Below are 20,877 nucleotides of genomic sequence, written 5' to 3'. Positions count from 1 at the left end.
CAAATAACCTCCCAGAGATGTCGGGGAATATAGGGTCTAATGAGAGGGAGGAACTGAATGAAATCAGTATTTGTAGGGAAATGGTGTTAGGGAAATTGATGGGATTGAAGGCCGATAAATCCCCAGGGCCTGATAATCTACATCCTAAGGTACTTAAGGAAGTGGCCCTAGAAATAGTAGATGCATTGCTGGTCATCTTCCAAAATTCTATAGACTCTGGAACAGTTCCCATGGATTGGAGGGTAGTGTAACCCCACCATTCAAAAAAGGTGGTAGAGAGAAAACGGGGAATTATAGACCGGTAAGCCTGACATCGGTAGTGGGGAAAATGCTATAGTTCATTATAAGAGATGTAATAGCATAGCACTTGGAAAACAGTGATAGGATCGGACAAAGTCAACATGGATTTACAAAAGGTAAATCGTGCATTGTGGCGGAGCCACTAAGGGACTCCGATCAAATGTATATAATTCCCTTTAACAATATGTTAACTACAGCCTGAGTCTGTATCTTTGTATATACTGTTTGCATGTACAGAGTGCGGTACCTTTAAGAGCGCGGGCAAACGCGATGACGTCACGCCGTTCATCACGTGATTCCCCCATCGGCAGGAAAAACGTGATGACGCCAGCCACGGGATCGCCCAAGCAGTCCTCGTGGAGCCTCCGAACTGACTAGACCTGTTTTCGTAGTTCTCGTGCATTGGTTTGTTAAACTCAGTTTGTTTTATATTAAACATCGTTTGCTAATTGCCTGAGTCGACCTCAGTCTCTTGCTAGGAACTAGACATTCCTACAGCATGACTAATCTACTGGAATTTTTTGAGGATGTAACTGGTAGAATAGATAAGGGAGAACCAGTGGATATGGTGTATTTGGACTTTCAGAAGGCTTTTGATAAGGTCCGCATAAGAGATTAGCGTGTAAAGTTAAAGCACATGGGATTGGGGGTAAGGTACTGACTTGGATAGAGAACTGGTTGGCAGACAGGAAGCAAAGAGTTGGAATAAACGGGTCTTTCTCCGAGTGGGAAGCAGTGACTAGTTGGGTACCGCAGGGTTCGGTGCTAAGGCCCCAGCTATTCACAATATATATTAATGATCTAGATGAAGGAACTAGATGTAATAGCTCCAAGTTTGCAGACGACACAAAGCTGGGTGGGCGTGTGTGCTGTGAGGAGGATGCCGAGAAACTCCAGTAGGACAGGTTGGGTGATGGGGAAGATGCATGGCAGATGCAGTATAATGTGGATAAATGTAAGGTTATCCACTTTGGTGGCAAAAACAGGAAGGCGGATTATCTGAATGGCAATAGATTGGGAGAAGTGGAAGTGCAACGAGACTTGGGTGTCCTTGTGCACCAGTCGCTGAAGGTGCAGCAGGTGGTTACGAAGGCAAATGGTATGTTGGCCTTCATAGCGAGAGGATTTGAGTACAGGAGTAAGGATGTCTTGCTGCAGTTGTACAGGGCCTTGGTGAGACCACACCTTGAGTATTGTGTGCAGCTTTAGTCGACTTATCTGAGGAAGGATGTTCTTGCCATGGAGGGAGTGCAGCGAAGATTCACCAGACTGATACCTGGGATGGCAGGAATGATGTATGAGGAGAGATTGGGTCGATTGGGCTTATATTCGCTGGAGTTTAGAAGGAATGGGGATCTCATTGAAACTTATAAAATTCTAACAGGAGTAGACAAACTAGATGCAGGAAGGATGTTCCCGATGGCGGGGGAGTCCAGAACCAGGGGTCACAGTCTAAAGGTAAGGGGTAAGCCATTTAGGACAGAGATGAGGAGGAATTTCTTCACCCAGAGAGTGGTGAACCTGTGGAATTCTCTACCACAGAAGGCAGTTGAGGCCAATTCATTAAATATATTCAAGAAGGAGTTAGATATATTTCTTAAGGCTAAAGGGATCAAGGGATATGGGGAGAAAGCAGGGACAGGGTACTGAATTTGGATGATCAGCAATGATCGGGGGGCCGAATGGCCTACTCCTACTCCTATCTTCTATGTTTCTATTTGAGCATAAATTTCTGTCGGCAACATTGGTGCAGAAATTAGCGTAGGTTTTGGTGTAATTTCTGCGCAAGTCCGACCCAGGATCTTTCGGTCTCAAGTATCGTCCCCTCAAACCGAGTGCCTAAGTACTATAAGAACCAATGAGATATGGGTAAGTACACCAGGTGTGAATAAGTGAGATACGACGACATCTTATTGGCTTCCAATAAGCAAGATGGGACAGTCTCTGATGGCTCAGTTGGCAATGCCACCTCACAGTGTGCGACACTTTTTATTTATGTGTTTTTTGGGATGTAGGAGACACTGGTAAGGCAGTATTTATTGTCCATCCATAGCTGCCCTGAGGGTCAAACACAGTGTGGAACTAGTCACATGCAAGCCAGATCAGACAGGGGTAGCACGTCCCTCCTCTGAAGGACATTAGTGAACCACTTGGATATTGGCAACAATCCGACAGTTTGTATGGTCATTTCTTTGCTGTTAGCCCACAATTTACCAGATTTATTGAATTCAATCTTCCAACTTGCTATGGTGGGAAATTGAACTCATGACTTTGCTAGTCCAGCACCACAACCACGAGGCAACCATACCCGAGGTCATATAAACAATGAAAGTTCTAGCTTTGATTCACAGACCTGGAAACTGGTTGATACCATCACCTTCAGCTCATGAAGGTGACTCCTTCCGCAGACCATGTACTATCATTGATTCTATATCACCCATTTTAATTTATTCTACCCATTTGATACTCCTTGATCCCAAAACGTGATCGAACAACACTTAAGAGCAATTATCCATCCCCACATGTCTACTATTTAACCTTTTACCCCCTACAAACAAAACAGTCCATCACCTGGCATGGTATAAATTCCTTTGCAGCATTTGTTTATCACATAGAATCATAGAATAATACAGCACAGATGGAGGCCATTTGGCCGATCGAGTCTGCGCCGGCTCTTTCGAAGAGTAATCCAGTTAGTTCCACTCCTCCGCTCTTTCCCCATACCTCTGCAATATTTTCTCCTTCAAGTATTTATCAAATTCCCTTTTGAAGACTACTACTGAATCTGTATCCATCACCTTATCAGACATTTCAAATCCTAGCCACTCGTTGCGTAAAAAAGTTTTTCCTCATGTCACCTCTGGTTCTTTGTGATTAAATTGATACCAGTCCAGTTGATAGGCTATTTTATTTGTAGAGGGTAAAACGTTAAATAGTAGAGATGTGGGGATGGATAATCATAATCTATATCTTTCCCTATAATCTCCAGTTCTGTTCCCAGCTAGATATTTAGCCAACTTCTTTTTAAAAGGATTTACATGACATGACATTAACTGCTTTTGTGCAGAGTTTGAAGGAACGAGGGGGAAATATGTCAATCTCTAGCTTCGCTAGTGGCATGTGTGGGCGTGTGTGTGATGGTTGGAAAGAAATGATGACTGATAAAATCCTTTGGCAAATGTTTCGAACCATTGCAACTTGTGTTGTGCAGAAATCCAGAAGTGTGTTTTTTTTAATTAATTCTTTATTTCCACTGCGGGGAATGCTATTATTTCATCAAGCGGTAGATTTCGACAAAGGCAGAAGCCTGGTCATCTCCGGCTTGTGCTATCCCAACGTGTGGTTGACAACAATAAAGTGATCATTCCACAAATCTGAGGTTGATAGCTAGAACTGTTACTTCTTATTTTTTTGGTGGAGCCAAAATTCTTTGGCGAGTTTCACACGACAGCGACACAACACAAGTGAACGGTGATGGTATCCTTCCCGGAATGCACTGTAATCAAGGGGGTGGGGAGATAATGGTAGCTCTTTGGTACTGAATAAATGCAGTGCTCGAAGCTGCACTGCTCCACAACCCAGAGCTGAGAAGACGATCATAGAAGTCGATCATTTTGCTCATGGGTTAGCTACCATTTCTAACTCGTATATAACATTGTGAATGCGATGGTTTTGTTGTTTGACAAAATGCTCTTGGCCACCTCAGGACTTTGTTCATGCTAAACGAGCGATGACTGTCACTGCAGACTAATCCAGAAACAAGCTGCAGCTAATTAGTAGGAATTTTTATGGCTTGCAAAATACCAAAATAGTAAACCGAAAATAATTCTTTACTTGTAAACCCCTAAAATAATTTGATCAAATAATTAAAAGGGAAGGAAAGTTGAGGGAGTACTTTTTGCTCCAAATGCTCAATCCTTTTATAAAATAAAATAAGTCTCACTGTAAATTTCTTGGATCTTTTCGAATTATCATGAATTTCTGTGCCAATAAGGAGCCCCTCGCTTCAGGTCTCCCTCCCCGATAGGCCCAGAGTTGTATATCTGTGCATCCTGGGATGGCGCCATGGGAAACAGCAAGAATCATGGCTTAAAACCACTCTGAGGTTTGGCTGTTCTGGAGTAGCCCAACCCTGGGAAACCACATCTCAGTCTGAGTTGTGGTTTTCTTTTGGAGCCAGGCAGCTCGGACATAACTCATGTCATCAGGGGGGAGAGAGAGCGACTTGTGGCTCTCCATGTAGGCAAGAAAACTGACATTTAAAATAAAATGTTGGAGGAAATTAAATGATTATTTTCGCTCATAAATTGGAGGAGCACTTTTAACAAAAAGAGCTGCCATGGACTTCCTTTCTTTTTTATGTTTGCAAACGTCCACACGGGAGGTTTGGCGTGACGGTGAAAGTGCCATTTGCAAGTCATTATCCCTGGCAACGATCAGGGCAAGGCTGGATTGAAGTTTGTAAATGTGGAGACAGAGCAGAAATGTGAGGAAATCCTTGTGCATGGTGAAGTCATAAAGTATACCTAACATCTCACAAAATGATGGTTTCAAATGACCTGCTCTAAACCTAAAGTGCTAGCGCACACTTCAGTTCACTTCTGTGCCAAAAGGACCTTGGAACTCAGAGATACTTAAATCACCACCAGATACAGCACAGTTACTGTCTCTGACTAAAAAGGATTCATTTTTATTAATGAGTCTCAAGTGAAGTCCATTTCGAAATTTAAATAGCAACAGGGCTGAATTTCCTCCTGTTGACAATTTTAAGTTAAATTGTTTTCCTATCGGGCCGATTGTTTTTTCTAAAATTGTTGGCAGAAGGAAGTTTGCCTCCAATCTCTGTCTGCAACATTAAGGTTTTTTTTGATTATCAAAACCAATTTTAGACTTTCATTGCCCTTTTCTGCAGCAGCTTTAGAAATAATTATTCAAACTTCAGGTGAAATTAAATTTAAAATATGATAATTTTGATCATTGAAAGAGAGGGTTTTCAATATTACTGGTGCATCTCTCGTGGCGTTGCTTATGCCAAGTTAAATGATGTGCTATTTTATAATGACAGGAACATTAAACCATGTCATACACAATCCATTATTCTGCTGCTAAGGTGGAGGTGCCTTTAAGTGGCCTGTCCCTTTAAAGCCCTTCCTGTGAATTACCACAAGAGTGAGGTCAATTGATGTCGCAGGTTTGCAGATTGATGTGCGCTTGTAAAAGCAATGACTGTCTTTCGTTCTCTCGTTTTTATACTTTCAACACTTCGAAGAGCAGGGCTGGATTTCCTTTTTTCCAGCATAGGGCTTCTGCCCACCCCTCTGACCTTGCCAGAACCCCGACTTATTTTCCCGGGTTGGGGTTACTTAGTCATGGGAGGTGGGCACCCGGTGCTGCAAATAAGGGAAATCGGGATGGGACGAAAATGGCTGCCGCTTTTTGTAGGCCGCAGAAAAAACTGAGAGCTACAAAAGGGAAGTGCTGGGGTTCCCCTTTGAAGGGACAGGAAGCTTCTATTAGACCCGCTCCCTCCAGCGGGAGACTTTTAGGCCACGACCGCTGCCACCCCAGGCCTAAGCACACCTTTCACCAGGTGGTCCAGCGAGCAGAGGTTAGGAGATGGATAGGAGGAGAATCTGTCGGGAAGCCTCTCTGTCAGCATTTGCAGGCGGCAGCAAAGGACAGCCAGTGGCTTTCCCAGGAGGGGCAGCGGGTGAAAGGAGGCGGCAGGTGCCACTGCCCTATTTGCCTGCCAATTGCGTTGCTAGCAAGGTTCTCCCTATCAATCCGGAGGTCCCGCGCAGGCTGCTCACAAGCTGCTGCGGCTGAAAGAGATGCCGCGCACAGCAAATGTAAAGGGCCTGCGCACGGAAAAAAAAAATTAGACGGAACATTGGTTGCAATCCCATCCAATTTAGAGCAGGATGGCAGAGAAAAATCCAGCCTGTGATGTCTGAAGTGACATGGCTGCACACTAGAACAAGATTTTTATACACACATGCGTGGGTGTCAAGCCGCCTTATTTTTTGATGTTAAATTATTTTACAATTTTGCATAAAATACAGCCAACTGAGCATCAAATTTTACATCGCTGTTAGTGCAAATAACGTTCCATTACACAGTAGGCTTTCAGCATAATAAAATATCAACATGGCAAATACTTCAGATTGATGAGCAACATATCACTGATGCCAAACTGTTCGGCTTAACAGCATTTAATTTAAAGACGCTGCCATTGTTTTGAGTGAGATGAACTGGTTTGTTTTGGGTCAGCGTACTGAATTCAAAATGGAACAAGATGCATGTATTCAGGCTGATTTACAAATGCGGGGTTAGATAATTGACACAGTTCGTAAAAACTAACAGACGGAGGAAAGTATCAAGGCTCAAATGGAACAATGAAGCAGAGTAATCAGAGATTTATTTTAAAGGTGGAAGCTCACAAATCGCTCTATAAACAGAGGAGGAGATGATGATGACACACCCCGTGATCCAGACGCCTTATTTCCATTCCTAGCTTTCAATTCTAAATTTAAAAAGCACCAAAAGCATTCATGCTACAGCAGATATAACACCTACTGCCGTTTCCGCTTTCCCTGGCCTCCAAAATGGCAGCTTTGCAGCACAGCTTGCGCAGTCGACAAGTCTAGAGTCATACAGCACAGAAGGAGGCCATTCGGCCCATTGTGCCTGTGCCAGCTCTTTGCAAGAACTATCCTATTAGTCCCACTCCTCCCCTGCTCTTTCCCCAATCCCTGCAAATTGAGCACCTGAATACTCCCCAATAAGATGACAATATCCCCTTAAAGTAACTGCTAGAAAATCTCTCTGCCATTCCTCTCCTCCCCGATAAAAAAAGATCAGTCACAAGGTTGTACGTAGTGTATTGTGGTCTGTGCCTGCAGAGATTCAGCAGCCAATTCTTTCTCTTCCTTTTCCAGAAGCTCTGGCTGACATCGTGTAGAGTGCCATGGATGCTAGTCACCCTCACTTAAGTAGACAGTCTTTATGGGTGAGCCTAGACAGCAGGTTCAATTGTGTTTGGAATCACCGTCACAAATGTCCACATACAATCAAGAGGAGTCAGTTGATCATGATCAGGAGTAGAAAGCTTGGCTACTTACATAAGGACATAAGAAATAGGAGCAGGAGTAGGCCATTTGGCCCTTCAAGCCTGCTCCGCCATTCAATAAGATCATGGCTGATCTTCGACCTCATCTCCACTTTCCTGCACTATCCCCATATCCCTTAATATTCAAAAATCTATTGATCTCTGTCTTGAATTATCTCAACGACTGAGCCGCCACAGCCCTCTGGGGTAGAGAATTCCAAAGATTCACCACCCTCTGAGTGAAGAAATTTCTCCTCATCTCAGTCCTAAATGGCCGACCCCTTATTCTGAGACTGTGACCCCTGGTTCTAGACTCCCCAGCCAGGGGAAACCTCCTCCCTGCATCTACCCTGTCAAGCCCTGTAAGAATTTTGTATGTTTCAATGAGATCACCTCTCATTCTTCTAAACTCCACAGAATATAGGCCCAATATAATTGCAGTAAGACGTCTTTACTCTTGTACTCAAATCCTCTTGTTACGAAGGCCAACATATCATTTGCTTTCCTAATTGCTTGCTGTACCTGCATGTTAACTTCATTCCCTTTGCCTAACCTAGAGGAACTAGGTCAAATTGGCTCAGTTGGTAGCGCTTTTGCCGTGAGGCAGCAAGTTGCAAGTTCAAGCCCCATATCAGGGCTTGAGTGCATCGTCAAGACTGACACTCCAGTGCAGCACTAAGAGAGTGCTGCATTTCCAGAGGTGTTGTCCTTTGACTGTGTTATTGAAACTAGGTCCGATCAGCCTGTCCAAGGGGATGTTAAGAGTGTAATGGGAAGATAGTGGGGTTGGCATTCTGGGGAGATGAGATTAGATGGGCTGTAAATTTTCTCTTAGAAAATCTTTTCAGAGCCGGTGTGATAAGCTGACTAATCTACTCCTGTTCCTATGTACCGACCTCCCCTCCACAGCTAACTCTGGATAGACCGGGAATCAACAATGGGATATTCCTGGTTTGCGTGACTCACTATCACAACGGACAATACTCTTACCAACTGAGGCACTAGGGGAGTGTGATGAAATATTCCATTCATCACTGCCTGTGACTGTGGTCGGTTTCAGTGTCATTTCCCTTCCCCCAGTCCTCATTGTATTGTTTATTGGAATGTGCTGTGTGTGTAGGGCTCCGCCCATACCTGGCCCCTTTTGTAAGCTAGCTCAGTCTGGCCTCAGTCTCCAGAAGGAAGATACCTCTCTCTCTTACGTGTTACTTTCTAAGTTAATAAAAGCCTTGTTTTGTTTCGCTAACATCGAGTCTCGGAATTATTGAGGCACATCAATTTTATTAACTTATTTTTCAACACTATGGATCAACTCCTGAAACCCGAACGTTTGGATTTGGATCAACATGCTCCGGACGCATCAGCATGCTTCGGACACTGGTTTGAGTGTATGGAATTCTTCCTGGACAATTCCGCAGCCGTCAAAGACGCTGCGAGGATGAGACTCGGAATTCTGCGGAATTGGGTAAGCCACTGGGTTTACCCCCTCATCCAAGACGCCGATACGTACCTGGCCGCCTGCGACATCTTAAAGGCGCATTACCAGCAGCCTACGAATGAGGTGTATGCTAGGCATCTGCTCGCTACTCGCGCACAGCGACCTGGGGAATCGGTGGAGGAGTTCCTAAGCACCCTGAAAATGCTTGGCAAAGACTGCAAGTGCCGAGATGTAAAAGCCGCAGTGTACACTGACGAGCTTGTTCGCGATGCCTTTATCACAGGCCTCAGCTCCACTTACATCCGGCAAAGACTGCTGGAAAAAACGGGGTTGGACCTGAAACAGGCTGCGGACACCGTGCGATCCCTGGATGTGGCCCAGAGAAACTCGGACGCCTACTCTTCAGCCCGCGCCGTCCACGCCGCCACGTGTGCACCGAGGGCGCCGCCATCTTGGAAGGCATCTTCCCCGCCCGGCAGCCCGACACCGGCGGGGCCCCGCTCTCCCCCCAGAAGCCCTACGACAGCCGCGACGCGTCAGGGACCCAACTGCTACTTCTGCGGGCAGCCAAAACACACCAGAAACCTGTGCCCGGCGAAAGGCACCACCTGCTTTAAGTGCGGTAAGAAGGGGCACTTCGGGAAGGTGTGCAGAGGGAACCCCGCCGGAAAACCAACCGCCGGAAAACCCGCCACCGCCGCGTGTGCGCCGTGGGAGCGGCCATCTTGGACGCCATCTTGCCCGACCTCGTGGGGTCCGCCATCTTATGAGCAGACAGCGTGGATGCCATCTTGTATCGATCAGGGCCGTACAGTGGCATCGGTCACAGTGGACCAGACCAGGCCGCACCCGCTATCCAAATCAATGGTGGACATCGAGGTAAACGGGTGCCGGGTTAAATGTTTAATTGACAGTGGAAGCACGGAGAGTTTTATCCACCCTGAACTGGCACAGCAACTCTCCCTAAAGGTGGTCCCTGCTCAGGGTACCATCTCTATGGCTGATAAAACCCAGACATCGACCATTCTGGGTTACTGCACGGTACAATTGGGCGTTAACGGAACTGTATACGATAATTTTAAAGTATTAATCATGAAGAACCTATGTGCGAGCGTGATCTTGGGCCTGGATTTCCAGTGCAACCACCAAAGCATCACGCTCAAGTACGGTGGGTCCCAGCCGCCCCTCACAGTGTGCGGTCTGGCTACCCTGAAGGTAAAGCCGCCTTCGCTATTCGCGAACCTTACCCCTAACTGCCGGCCAATAGCGACCAAAAGCAGGAGGTACAGCTGGGAGGACAGGCGGTTTATCGCGACCGAGGTAGACAGGCTCCTGAAAGAGCGCATTATTGAACGCAGCAACAGCCCGTGGCGCGCCCAAGTGGTAGTGGTAAGGGGTAACGAGAAGAAACGGATGGTGATCGACTATAGTCAAACGATCAACAGGTACACCCAACTAGGCGCCTACCCGCTACCCCGCATATCAGAAATGGTGAACCAAATCGCCCAATACCGGGTGTTCTCCACCATCGACCTCAAGTCAGTGTACCACCAGCTCCCTATCAGACCAGAGGACCGCCCGTACACTGCCTTCGAGGCGAACGGACGCCTCTACCAATTCCTCAGAGTCCCCTTTGGGGTGACGAATGGGGTCTCGGTTTTTCAGAGGGAGATGGACCGCATGGTCGATGACCACCACTTGCAGGCAACCTTCCCCTACCTCGACAACGTCACCATCTGCGGCCACAATCAGCAGGATCACGACTCGAACCTCGAGAGGTTCCTGGAAACCGCACAAAAACTCAACCTCACCTACAACGAGGACAAGTGCGTTTTCAACACCACGCGCCTCTGCATACTAGGCAGCGTGGTGGAGAATGGGGAAATCGGACCAGACCCCGACCGATTGCGCCCCCTACGGGAGCTGCCCCTCTCCAACACTCCCAAAGCCCTGAAAAGGTGCCTGGGGTTATTTTCTTATTATTCCCAATGGGTCCCTAACTACTCCGACAAAGCCCGCCCCCTCTTGAAAGCATCCTCTTTTCCGCTCTCTGCTGAGGCCCACGCTGCCTTCAAAAGCATTAAGCAGGATATTGAGCGGGCCACGCTACAGGCAGTGGACGAGAACACTCCATTTCAAGTGGAAAGTGATGCGTCTGACTTCGCCTTGGCGGCCACCCTCAACCAGGCGGGGCGGCCCGTAGCTTTCTTCTCGAGGACCCTCCAAGGGCCCGAGATCAGACACTCCTCCGTGGAAAAGGAGGCCCAAGCCATCGTGGAGGCAGTGCGCCACTGGCGCCACTACCTAGCCGGCAAACGCTTCACCCTACTTACCGACCAGCGGTCGGTAGCGTTTTTGTTCAATAATAAACAGAGGGGGAAGATTAAAAATGATAAGATTCTTAGGTGGCGGATCGAGCTCTCCACCATCGAGTACGACATCATTTACCGGCCAGGGGCCCTTAACGAATCCCCTGACGCCCTCTCACGAGGGATGTGTGCCAGCGCCACCGGGGATCGGCTACAGACCCTCCACAACGACCTCTGCCACCCAGGGGTCACGCGGCTGTTCCACTTCATAAAGTCCCGTAACTTACCCTACTCGATTGAGGAAGTTCGGTCTCTGACCAGGAACTGCCGCACTTGCGCTGAGTGCAAGCCTCGGTTCTACCGCCCAGATAGAGCCCACTTAATCAAAGCTACACGGCCCTTTGAGCGGCTCAGCTTAGATTTCAAGGGCCCCCTCCCGTCCGTCGACCGCAATGTTTACTTCCTGAACATTGTGGACGAATACTCCCGGTTCCCATTCGCCTTCCCCTGCCCAGACATGACCAGCGCCACGGTCATTAAATGCCTCAACAGCCTGTTCTGCCTGTTCGGTATGCCGAGCTACATCCATACGGATAGGGGGGCGTCCTTCATGAGTGAAGAGCTACGCCAGTACATGCTGTCCAAGGGGATCGCCACGAGCCGTACCACCAGCTACAACCCCCGGGGTAACGGCCAAATGGAGCGAGAGAACGGGACAGTATGGAAAGCAGTCACTCTAGCTCTAAGGACCAAGGGCCTCCCTATCTCCCGCTGGCAGGAAGTCCTCTCGGATGTGCTCCATTCGATACGGTCGCTATTGTGTACGGCCACTAATGCCACGCCTCATGAACGAATGTTTGTCTTTCCCCGGAAATCCACCTCAGGCGTATCCATGCCGTCATGGCTCTCCACCCCAGGTCCGGTACTCGTGCGAAGGCATGTGAGGGGCCACAAGACGGACCCTCTCGTGGAGCCAGTACACCTACTCCACGCCAACCCCCAATACGCATATGTCCGGCACGCCGACGGAAGGGAGGACACCGTGTCCATAAAAGACGTCGCCCCAGCCGGCATCGACAACAACCACGGCAATAGCAGCAACAACGATCACAGCAACTCTTACCCACCCACTACTCTTTCATCATCCCCGGAAGAACATCGACCAACGGCACCCCCACCAACTACCCCTTCAACAACCCTGGCGGCACCCCCGGCAGAGACCCAGGAGACTACCGGGGACACCCAGCCGACACCCGCGGCACCACAACAGCCACGTCGGTCGCAGAGGACTATCAAACCCCCGAACAGACTAAATCTATAGAAGGGGTGAATGTGATGAAATATTCCATTCATCACTGCCTGTGACTGTGGTCGGTTTCAGTGTCATTTCCCTTCCCCCAGTCCTCATTGTATTGTTTATTGGAATGTGCTGTGTGTGTAGGGCTCCGCCCATACCTGGCCCCTTTTGTAAGCTAGCTCAGTCTGGCCTCAGTCTCCAGAAGGAAGATACCTCTCTCTCTTACGTGTTACTTTCTAAGTTAATAAAAGCCTTGTTTTGTTTCGTTAACATCGAGTCTCGGAATTATTGAGGCACATCAGGGAGTAGGAAGTACTTTTTTTTAAAATATAGGTTGTAAGATTAGGATCACAGGCTCACACACAGATTACCCAACAGGGCTTTAGAAGTTGCAAGGCTTTTATGCGTTCGACCGGTCCCTCCGGTCATCCCAACCGGAACCTTACAACTCCTAACTCTGTGATCCCACTTCTGACACCACTAAGATTCGGATCACAGGTTCACACAGATTACCCAACAGGGCTTTAGAAGACCAGAACCTTACAACTCCTAACTCGGTGATCCTAATCTTACAGTGGTGTCAGAAGTGGGATACTGGATTGCAGGTTGCAGGTAGGACGTAGTTTGGTCCTGGAGGGCATTCGAATCTAACAGTTGGTGTCAGGAGTGGGATCACCGAGTTAGGAGTTGTCAGGTTCTGGTCGGGGTGACCGGAGGGACCGGTCGAACTAAAAGCCTTACAGCTTCTAAAGCCCTGTTGGGTAATCTGTGTGAGCCTGTGATCCGAATCTTACAAGGTGTCTGTTGTGTTCTATCCACTTGTAGTTTCCATATTCTTCTACAAGTTAGTTCCGCCTCTCAATGCACCTGAAATATTTTTTATTCTATCCTTCACATTTTGCTTATTATCGACCTTGCTTACCACTATCGCCTGAAGTTGCTGTCACTGCGTTGGTCGGTGAGGTCTCCGCCTTCACTTTCCCGTTTTCAAACGTGTAATTTTCGATCTGCTGCAGCTGCCAGTTCAGGCCGAGTAGGTGCATTGCTGATTCAGAAGAAAGTGCAAAAAACAAAACAAAAAGGTCAGGGTCCGGCACGATCTCAAAGCAAAGAATCGTTTGGCTTGGATGAAATCAACATTGTGTGAAATCCAGGTGTGATTTTCTGCCAGGGACAAAAATCTCGGAACAAGACTCCCAAATGGGTAACAAACCTGCACCAGGGAAAGGAAAAGCTTGATTGTCTCTGCCATTGCCTCCCCGCCCCACCTTAAGGAAAAGATCAGTCCCAAGGTTGTCCCAACATGTCTTGTATGAAGTGTATTGTAGTGTTCTACTGCACAGATTCAGCCCAGGCATAGCTGAATAGGGAGAAATGTCACTTTTCTGCTTTATCAAGCATAAATGGTCTTCCTGAGTGGAATCTAATATATCTACATATCCAGGTAGAAGCATTTGGTCATAATACTGTAATGTAAGTCCACGAGGGAAGGAGCATTCTGCAACAAAAGATATGTATTATGTATCTGAAGTACAGTGATGGCTTTATCATTTAAATATATACGTTAACATTCCACATTCCCATGATTTCAAGAACAATTCCATAACATTTCTCATATGGCGCTCTGTTTTGTTTAGACAGACACAAATAAGAAAATGAAGCATTTTAATATCATTTTATTGGATTCAAAATGGTAAATTCCACAAAAGCTACTCTTAAGGGGCAATTTTAGCCCTGTTATAATCGGCAGGTGACTTACCCGCCCACGGGCCACATCCCGCTCTCTTTCTGCCGTCTTCCATTTGACCCTGAGCAGGCGGGAAGGTTGCCCGATGGAAACTGCCGGGGTCTTTCTTTAAATCATCGGGGCCCAACTGCTATTTTAACCGAGGGCCTGACCGGGGAAGCAACTGTGGGTTTCCCGCAAGGTCAACCTAGCGGGAAGAGGAGCAAGGGCCAGAAGAGGTCGAGAGAGGCAAGTCATTTAAACGGTGTTCCTCCGAGCCCCACACGGAAAGTTTAGGCCTCCCCTGCGCCTTGGGCTTCAGCCGCCACCCCCCCACCCCCTGATCGCAAGGCCTTCCAAAAACTCCGTGCCCGCAACTTACCTGAGTGCCAGGGACCAATCCTTCGGCCCCCCCAGTGCCAGTCTCCTGCCGCCCAACATTGCCCTTCCACCTGCTGGCCACTTCCCACTGGTTTCAGCTGGCAATTGACCAAGGGCATGCAGGTGAGGCCCGGGCGTTAAAACCGCTTGGGCCTCAAGCTGCCACGGTCAGGACGGTTTGCCTTCACCTCCGCCCCGTCCACCCAATTCCCGCCTTGAGTTAAAACTGGGGCTTTACTCTTAAGTTTGGTTATGACGTAAGAAAAAACCTCTCTTTTTACTTTGGAAATAGCTGATTACTTATCACAAACAAGATTTAGTTGGTTCCACCTTGTGCTGTAATGGTCCTTGTGTAATGATATGAGTTTTTACTGACCTTGTTTGAACAAACTGATTATTGGAAAAAGAATCAAAAGCAAACTAATTCACAGCAAACGCCAAAAATGCTCCAACAACTTCATCCTTTTTTTTAAGTATGACTTATTCTGACCAGCACGGAGCTTTATTGAAGAAATAAAGAACAATTGACCGTGTTGGGACTGTGAAGAAGTCTACTTCGGATAAAGTCTACTTCGGATAAGGCCACAACTACTGGTTAACCAAAATTGAAAAGGCCTTGATTTCATGACGGTTTAAATAGTCATTGTTTTATTATTCAAACATTCACAAAATCACAAGGCGGGTTTGGATGAAGCAGGCTTGTAGCCCATTTGACCTGATTCCACCAGAGTATCAGCTCCTTCCCACGACAGCAGCTCGCTGTATCCGAAATGAGCCCTGGGCTCAAACACCCTTCCTTGCAACCCATTCCAGGTGCCAAGGTCCAGTTGTGTCAAGGTCATACTTCCTGATGTGGAGATGCCGGTGTTGGACTGGGGTGGACAAATGTAAGAAGTCACACAACACCAAGTTATAGTCCAACAGCTTTATTTGAAATCACAAGCTTTCACTATAACTTGGTGTTGTGTGGCTTCTTACATACTTCCTGATGGCTGAGGTACTCTTGAGGATGGTGTTCTTCCTCTTGTTCTCGCGAAATCAAATATCAGCCACCTTTTGACCTTCCCTAACCACAACCAGCCAATTATAGACACGTCTACTCTACAGCTAAGACACACACAAAAAAAAGCCTCATTATATTTCTCTACATAAAAAAAAAACACAATATCTTGGGATGGGAGGGGAAAAGATGTAAATCAATCATATTCCAGTCTCTGGGAAAGACAGGCAATGTGCAGCCAGAGTAAAAGCACCAAATGATGCATCGCCAAGTGATCTTCAGCCAAGTCATTTGCATGTTGATGACAGATAAACGCGGCGTCTGATGAAAAGATTTAATATCAAGCACAAAAGGGTCAAATTAATTTAATGCTAAATGACACACTGGGCTGCTGATTTTTTTGTTGTTGTTGTACAACAGTCTGTGTGCATATTTGGAGCTCATGAATAACTAACATACGGTTACTGGTTTACTTTCATGTCCCATATTAAATCTGACAGGATTTCATACAAAGCACAACGTGTGGCTTATAAAGCTTTGAGCAAAGCAGGAAGCGAGGCTTTCAAAATACTCGGAATGCTATAATCAAAACAAGAAATGAAGATGAAGCACACAGAAGGGAAGATGCATAGTCATGTTCACCCCTTCTGGGGTTTCTGTGTGATTATGCATGCATAATTCTCCATAAATTAGCCTTTATCTCAAGCCTCCTGCTGAGTTCATATGCTTCCTGACTGATAGCAAGTGAGTCGTGGAGTAAGTTTTAAAGACTATTATTGCATGTTGTGCTTTTTCCAATAAAAGGGCCCTCGCATGAATCAACCGAGTTTGAACCTCAAATAAAGGGGCTTCCTTGCGATGGGAAGCACATTATGGATCTGCCTTGGATACACTCTTCTAAAAATGTGGCACAAGAGATTTCAAGTTTTTTAAAAAAAAGTATAAATCTCTACCTTATTCTTATTGCACCCTGAGGAAATTTAAACTCAGAGAAACACCAGAAATCTTTAAATGAGTTCAGAGAATAAGAGGAAAAAGACGAAGATTAAGAGCTGTCAGTTCTGTCACGACGATTGTTATTAATGCTGCATTATCAATTAGCGCAGTCGGGAGCAAAAAAATAAAACTATCACTTGGCTTGCAAGGGAAAATGCTCTCTTAACCTAGGGCCTGGGCATTTACCCAGCTTCGTGTGTCCCGGGAATATTTATGGGCATTCAGTTACGCACTTCAGTTAATCAACATCATTCTCAGGCTCTGCTGCCCGGGACCAAGTGGCAAGGTTCAAAAAAATATTCGGAGCAAGAAGCAGCCGAGAGGTTTAGCAAAGCAGCAACTTTGTGCTCACCAGCTGTTTCATTTAGAATTTGTTTTCATTATCATTCTGCGCCAACTCCCGCCCTCCCCAAATTTAAGTTCCCTGCTGCTGGCTTCCTCATTCCAGGCAGGAATATTTAGAGCAAAGGATTCAACATGGTGCGCATGGGCACTGCACTGCATTGTGGGGTATCTGTGGCTCCTTGCCCTCACACAGATCCCCACCACCATGGTGCACTTCACGGCCAAGCGTTGCTCCCCCTACTAGCTGAGAGGAGAACGGCCACTTGACAGCAGGCAAATTCGAACACTGGTCAAGGCCTGAGATTTTGAATCCGCAACGCCGTGGTGGAGAGTGGCTTTAACACACAGACGTACATAGCTGCTGTCGTCAGTTTATGAACTGATCGTTCCCTGACTGAGGCCAGACATCAGAAACAAACCTCAGCAGCTTTCTCTCTGGGCACCCGAACAAACTTGGGCGAAGAGATATCGGGAAGAAGGTTAGGTAAAAATTGGAGCGGGCAAAGAACAATCTACATCAGGCCCAGTAAAGGTGCTTCCATTACATTTCCAGATAAGCAACAACTGTTGGGGGGCATCTGTACATTTTAGGCACTGCAGCCAAGACAGAGAGCAGGACTGTACCCGACGGTTGCGATGCGGAATCAGCAGACCGTAGTTATACCGCATGCTGATCGGAGTCTGACAGGCACCAAGATGCAGTGACGCCGCTCAATGCTGCAGTCTCCTAGCAGCTCGTTGTAAAAGTAAAAATAGTAGAAATGAAGAACTTGCATTTCCACAGTGCCTTTAATGGTCTCAGGACATCCTGAAGCGCTTTACAGCCAATGAAGTGCATTGGAGGTGTAGTCGCTGTTGTAAAGCAGTGTTGGACAGAGTGGGGGAATTGTGCAGTTTGCCCTAACTTTAAAAATATTTGAAACTTCTTGGGGAGGGGGTCCAACATTTGAAATGCAGGTTCACACTGGACTGAAGTTATACCGCAGTCAGTGCAAACTAGAAGTGATGTGAGGCATCCTCGTGGAGAACGTCTGACACGGCTTATGCTTAGTGCACTTGGGTGTCAAGTGAGAACCCAAGTTATACCGCTACTTTTTGCATCAAAGCACAGCTGAGATCGTTTCACATTGACACAAACCGAGCACAATAATGGAATGCTTCGAAGTCTCAGTTGAATGAGGAGTCTGACAGCAGTTGGCGGACAGCTTGCGCATTGTTTTTGGAGCCCTCCTATAATGGGGTAACCTGGCCGATGTGCTAACTTCCAGCATATTGCACTGATGCCTCTGCTACTCAACTGCTAACTTGTACCACATATGACCAGACACTTTTCTTCTAAAATCCACTCGGCCTTATTACACACAAAGGGATAGATTTTGACTTGGTGCGATCGTGTAAAACGGGTGATAGCGAATCGGCAGCCCGATATTTGAAGTCAATGGATATCGGGAGGGATTTACAAGCTCAAATAAAGGGCTTTAGAAATTAGATTAAAATGAATGACCATGTCCGGGGGTTTCCTTGAAGCTGCTGCCACTCCGCTGCCATAACTAGGCACATCATAGAAACACAGAAAAATAGGAGCAGGAGTAGGCCATTCGGCCCTTCGAGCCTGCTCTGCCATTCAATATGATCATGGCTGATCCTCTATCTCAACGCCATGTTCCCGCTCTCTCCCCATATCTCCTTCTTAAATATATTCAGTGCATCAACAGGGTTTCCTGCTGCACCTCCGGTGAAGTCACGGTGCAGGTGCAGCTCCCAGGAAATTCCCGGACAATGTCCACTTTGCAAATGGTTAAGCACAGTCGCTGCAAAAACTGTGTTTTAATACACAGCAAAAGAAATAACATTAGCAAGTCAACGCCGAAAAATACAGAGCACCGAGTTCTAAGGGAGGAGAGTGCTCCCTCCGGATTTCTTTGTGCCCTTGAGTTCTAAACCCTGTGGCCTGTAGCATTAAGTGGCGACCGAAGAGCAAGAAATATGTTGCGCAGCATATCGGTAGCTGGAATCTCACGGGGAGGTTCAGTGAGGCACCGCAGCCCAAGTTCACACAAAGTTCAACACATCGGCGTCACCGTAGGTTGCATTTCTGGGTGGCTGGATGGAGGACGGGGTAGGGCGAGGAGGGGAAAGAGTTGACAGAATAAATGCAAGCATGATTTGCTTTGCCATGTAGTGTAATCAGGGACACAGATGCCAATGCAGCTGAGGATGTCAAAGTAGACGCAGCGTGGCAACATTTTCAAGATGCAAATGGGCCCCGACGTGCGACAGTTTCTCCTTAGAAATAATAATTGGTTAGATGTCTGGCGCTCGCTTGTTAGAGGAAGGTTCAGCTGGGTCATGTTCCTGGGTAACTGAACGATGTTTTTATGCTAATGCCGATCCATTTTGCAAATGTCAAACATGACATAAATGGCAGGAGATGAGGCACTGGAGATCCGAGAGGTGACTGCAGGTTGCGCTCGGCAGAACAGTAAAGTGAACAGTCCCATTTAGAGAGAGAAAAACAACCATGCCTCCAAGACCAGCGGTTCAGCCAAGTACACTACAGCGGAGATAATGGAGTGCAGATTGCTGATTATGGCAAGTAGTCACTGCCAAACGGTAAATTGCACCCCCTGCTCCACTCTCAAAATTGCAATTGCGAGCACAATGAAAGAATGAATGCGTGTTCCGATCACCCACTTGCTTCCTGGTGCCATTAGGGATTGAGCTGGGCCACCTCCGTTGTCACTTGCTGCTTTAGTTTGAAGGTTATTTTGCAAGTTGTTGCAAGCAGCGTGTTAAAAAAAAAGCTCTCCGAGATGAATCTGACTCACCAGCGGAGTTGTGGTCCCTCCGGGTTGCTTTCTGTTAACAAGCACAACACTGCTTTCCCAATGCTTATGTTGGCAGTAATAAACTGGACCCACATGAGGGGAGAATGCAGATCAGGAATGGCTGGTTTGAGTTAGAAGTTAGGGCGGCTGCAAAAAGATTTTAATGACCTTGGCCTAAATGTAGGGTGGGGAAAGGAATCAGCAAAATTTCCCACTCCAATTAGATGCTCAGTGGGTAGCACTCTCGCCTCTGAGTCAGAAGGTCGTGGTTTCATGTCCCGCTACAGAGACTCGAGCACATAATCTAGGCTGACACCCCAGTGCGGTAGTGAAGGAGTGCTGCACTGTCGGAGGTGCCGTCTTTCCGATGAGACATTAAATCGAGGTCCCATCTGTCCTCTCAGGTGGACGGAAAAGATCCCATTCAAAGAAGTGCAGGAGAGTTTTTCCCTGATGTCCTGGTCAATATTCATTCCTCAACCAAGATCACTCAAACAGATTATCTGGTCATTAAGACATTGGAGTTTGTGGGACCTTGCTGTATGCAAATTGGCTGCTGTGTTTCCTACATTACAACAGTTTACCTTCTGGAAACTTTCAAAAGGCCTGGTCCAAACCCAAACAGGTGGGTAACCCTAGATGTCCCTCCTCTCCATGCCCCCCCGCCCCCCCCACCAACCCCACCCCTCACCACTGTCAGACTGCCTGCCAGCATTCAATGTCTAGGGTTCTACAGATTGACACTTGGGGGCACGATCTTGCCAGCCCTGGGGTGGTGGGACTGCCGGTAAAATGGCAGAATTTGGGGGCGGGTGCCCAACCCGCCTCCGTGCCATCTTGCCAAACTGCGGGTAGCTGACTCGTGCTGGGTCCCGTCTCCTTGGAGGCGGGAAGGGGATTAGTGCCATTTATCTGCCTGTTAACAGGTAGTTAACAGGCAGGTAAGAGGATTCTCCCCATTTTACCCACACAAGTGCGGGCTTCCCGAAGGCACTGAACCCCGCCAAGGTCATCGAGTCGAGCAGTGGGTCGGAGGGGTGCAAAAATGCGCTCTAAAGGTAAGTGATGGGTGCAAGTGTGGAGAGTTGAGTATGTGAGGTAAGTGGAAAGTGTTAGAAAAAGTTTACTTACCTTTGTTTCTTCCTGCAG

The 20,877-nt window shown here is 47.2% G+C and overlaps 1 protein-coding gene across 12 annotated transcripts in view; it reads right to left on the bottom strand.

The window, feature by feature from the left end:
* Positions 1-20,877, bottom strand: part of tenm3 (teneurin transmembrane protein 3) — a 2,019,778-nt gene that overhangs the window by 184,664 nt on the left and 1,814,237 nt on the right. For all 12 annotated transcript variants that reach the window (XM_085979187.1, XM_085978950.1, XM_085979196.1 and 9 more), the window contains one exon: positions 13,375-13,497. In XM_085979187.1, the coding sequence (XP_085835313.1) occupies positions 13,375-13,497 (123 nt within the window). The remainder of the gene's footprint in view (positions 1-13,374; positions 13,498-20,877) is intronic.

The sequence above is a fragment of the Somniosus microcephalus genome, chromosome 1 (assembly GCF_052327205.1).
Source record: "Somniosus microcephalus isolate GS21.2 chromosome 1, FLI_Smic_1.0, whole genome shotgun sequence".
Classification (NCBI taxonomy): Eukaryota; Metazoa; Chordata; class Chondrichthyes; order Squaliformes; family Somniosidae; genus Somniosus; species Somniosus microcephalus.
The sequence above is the reverse complement of the archived record's forward strand: the minus strand, read 5'-3'. Positions and strand labels throughout refer to the sequence as shown.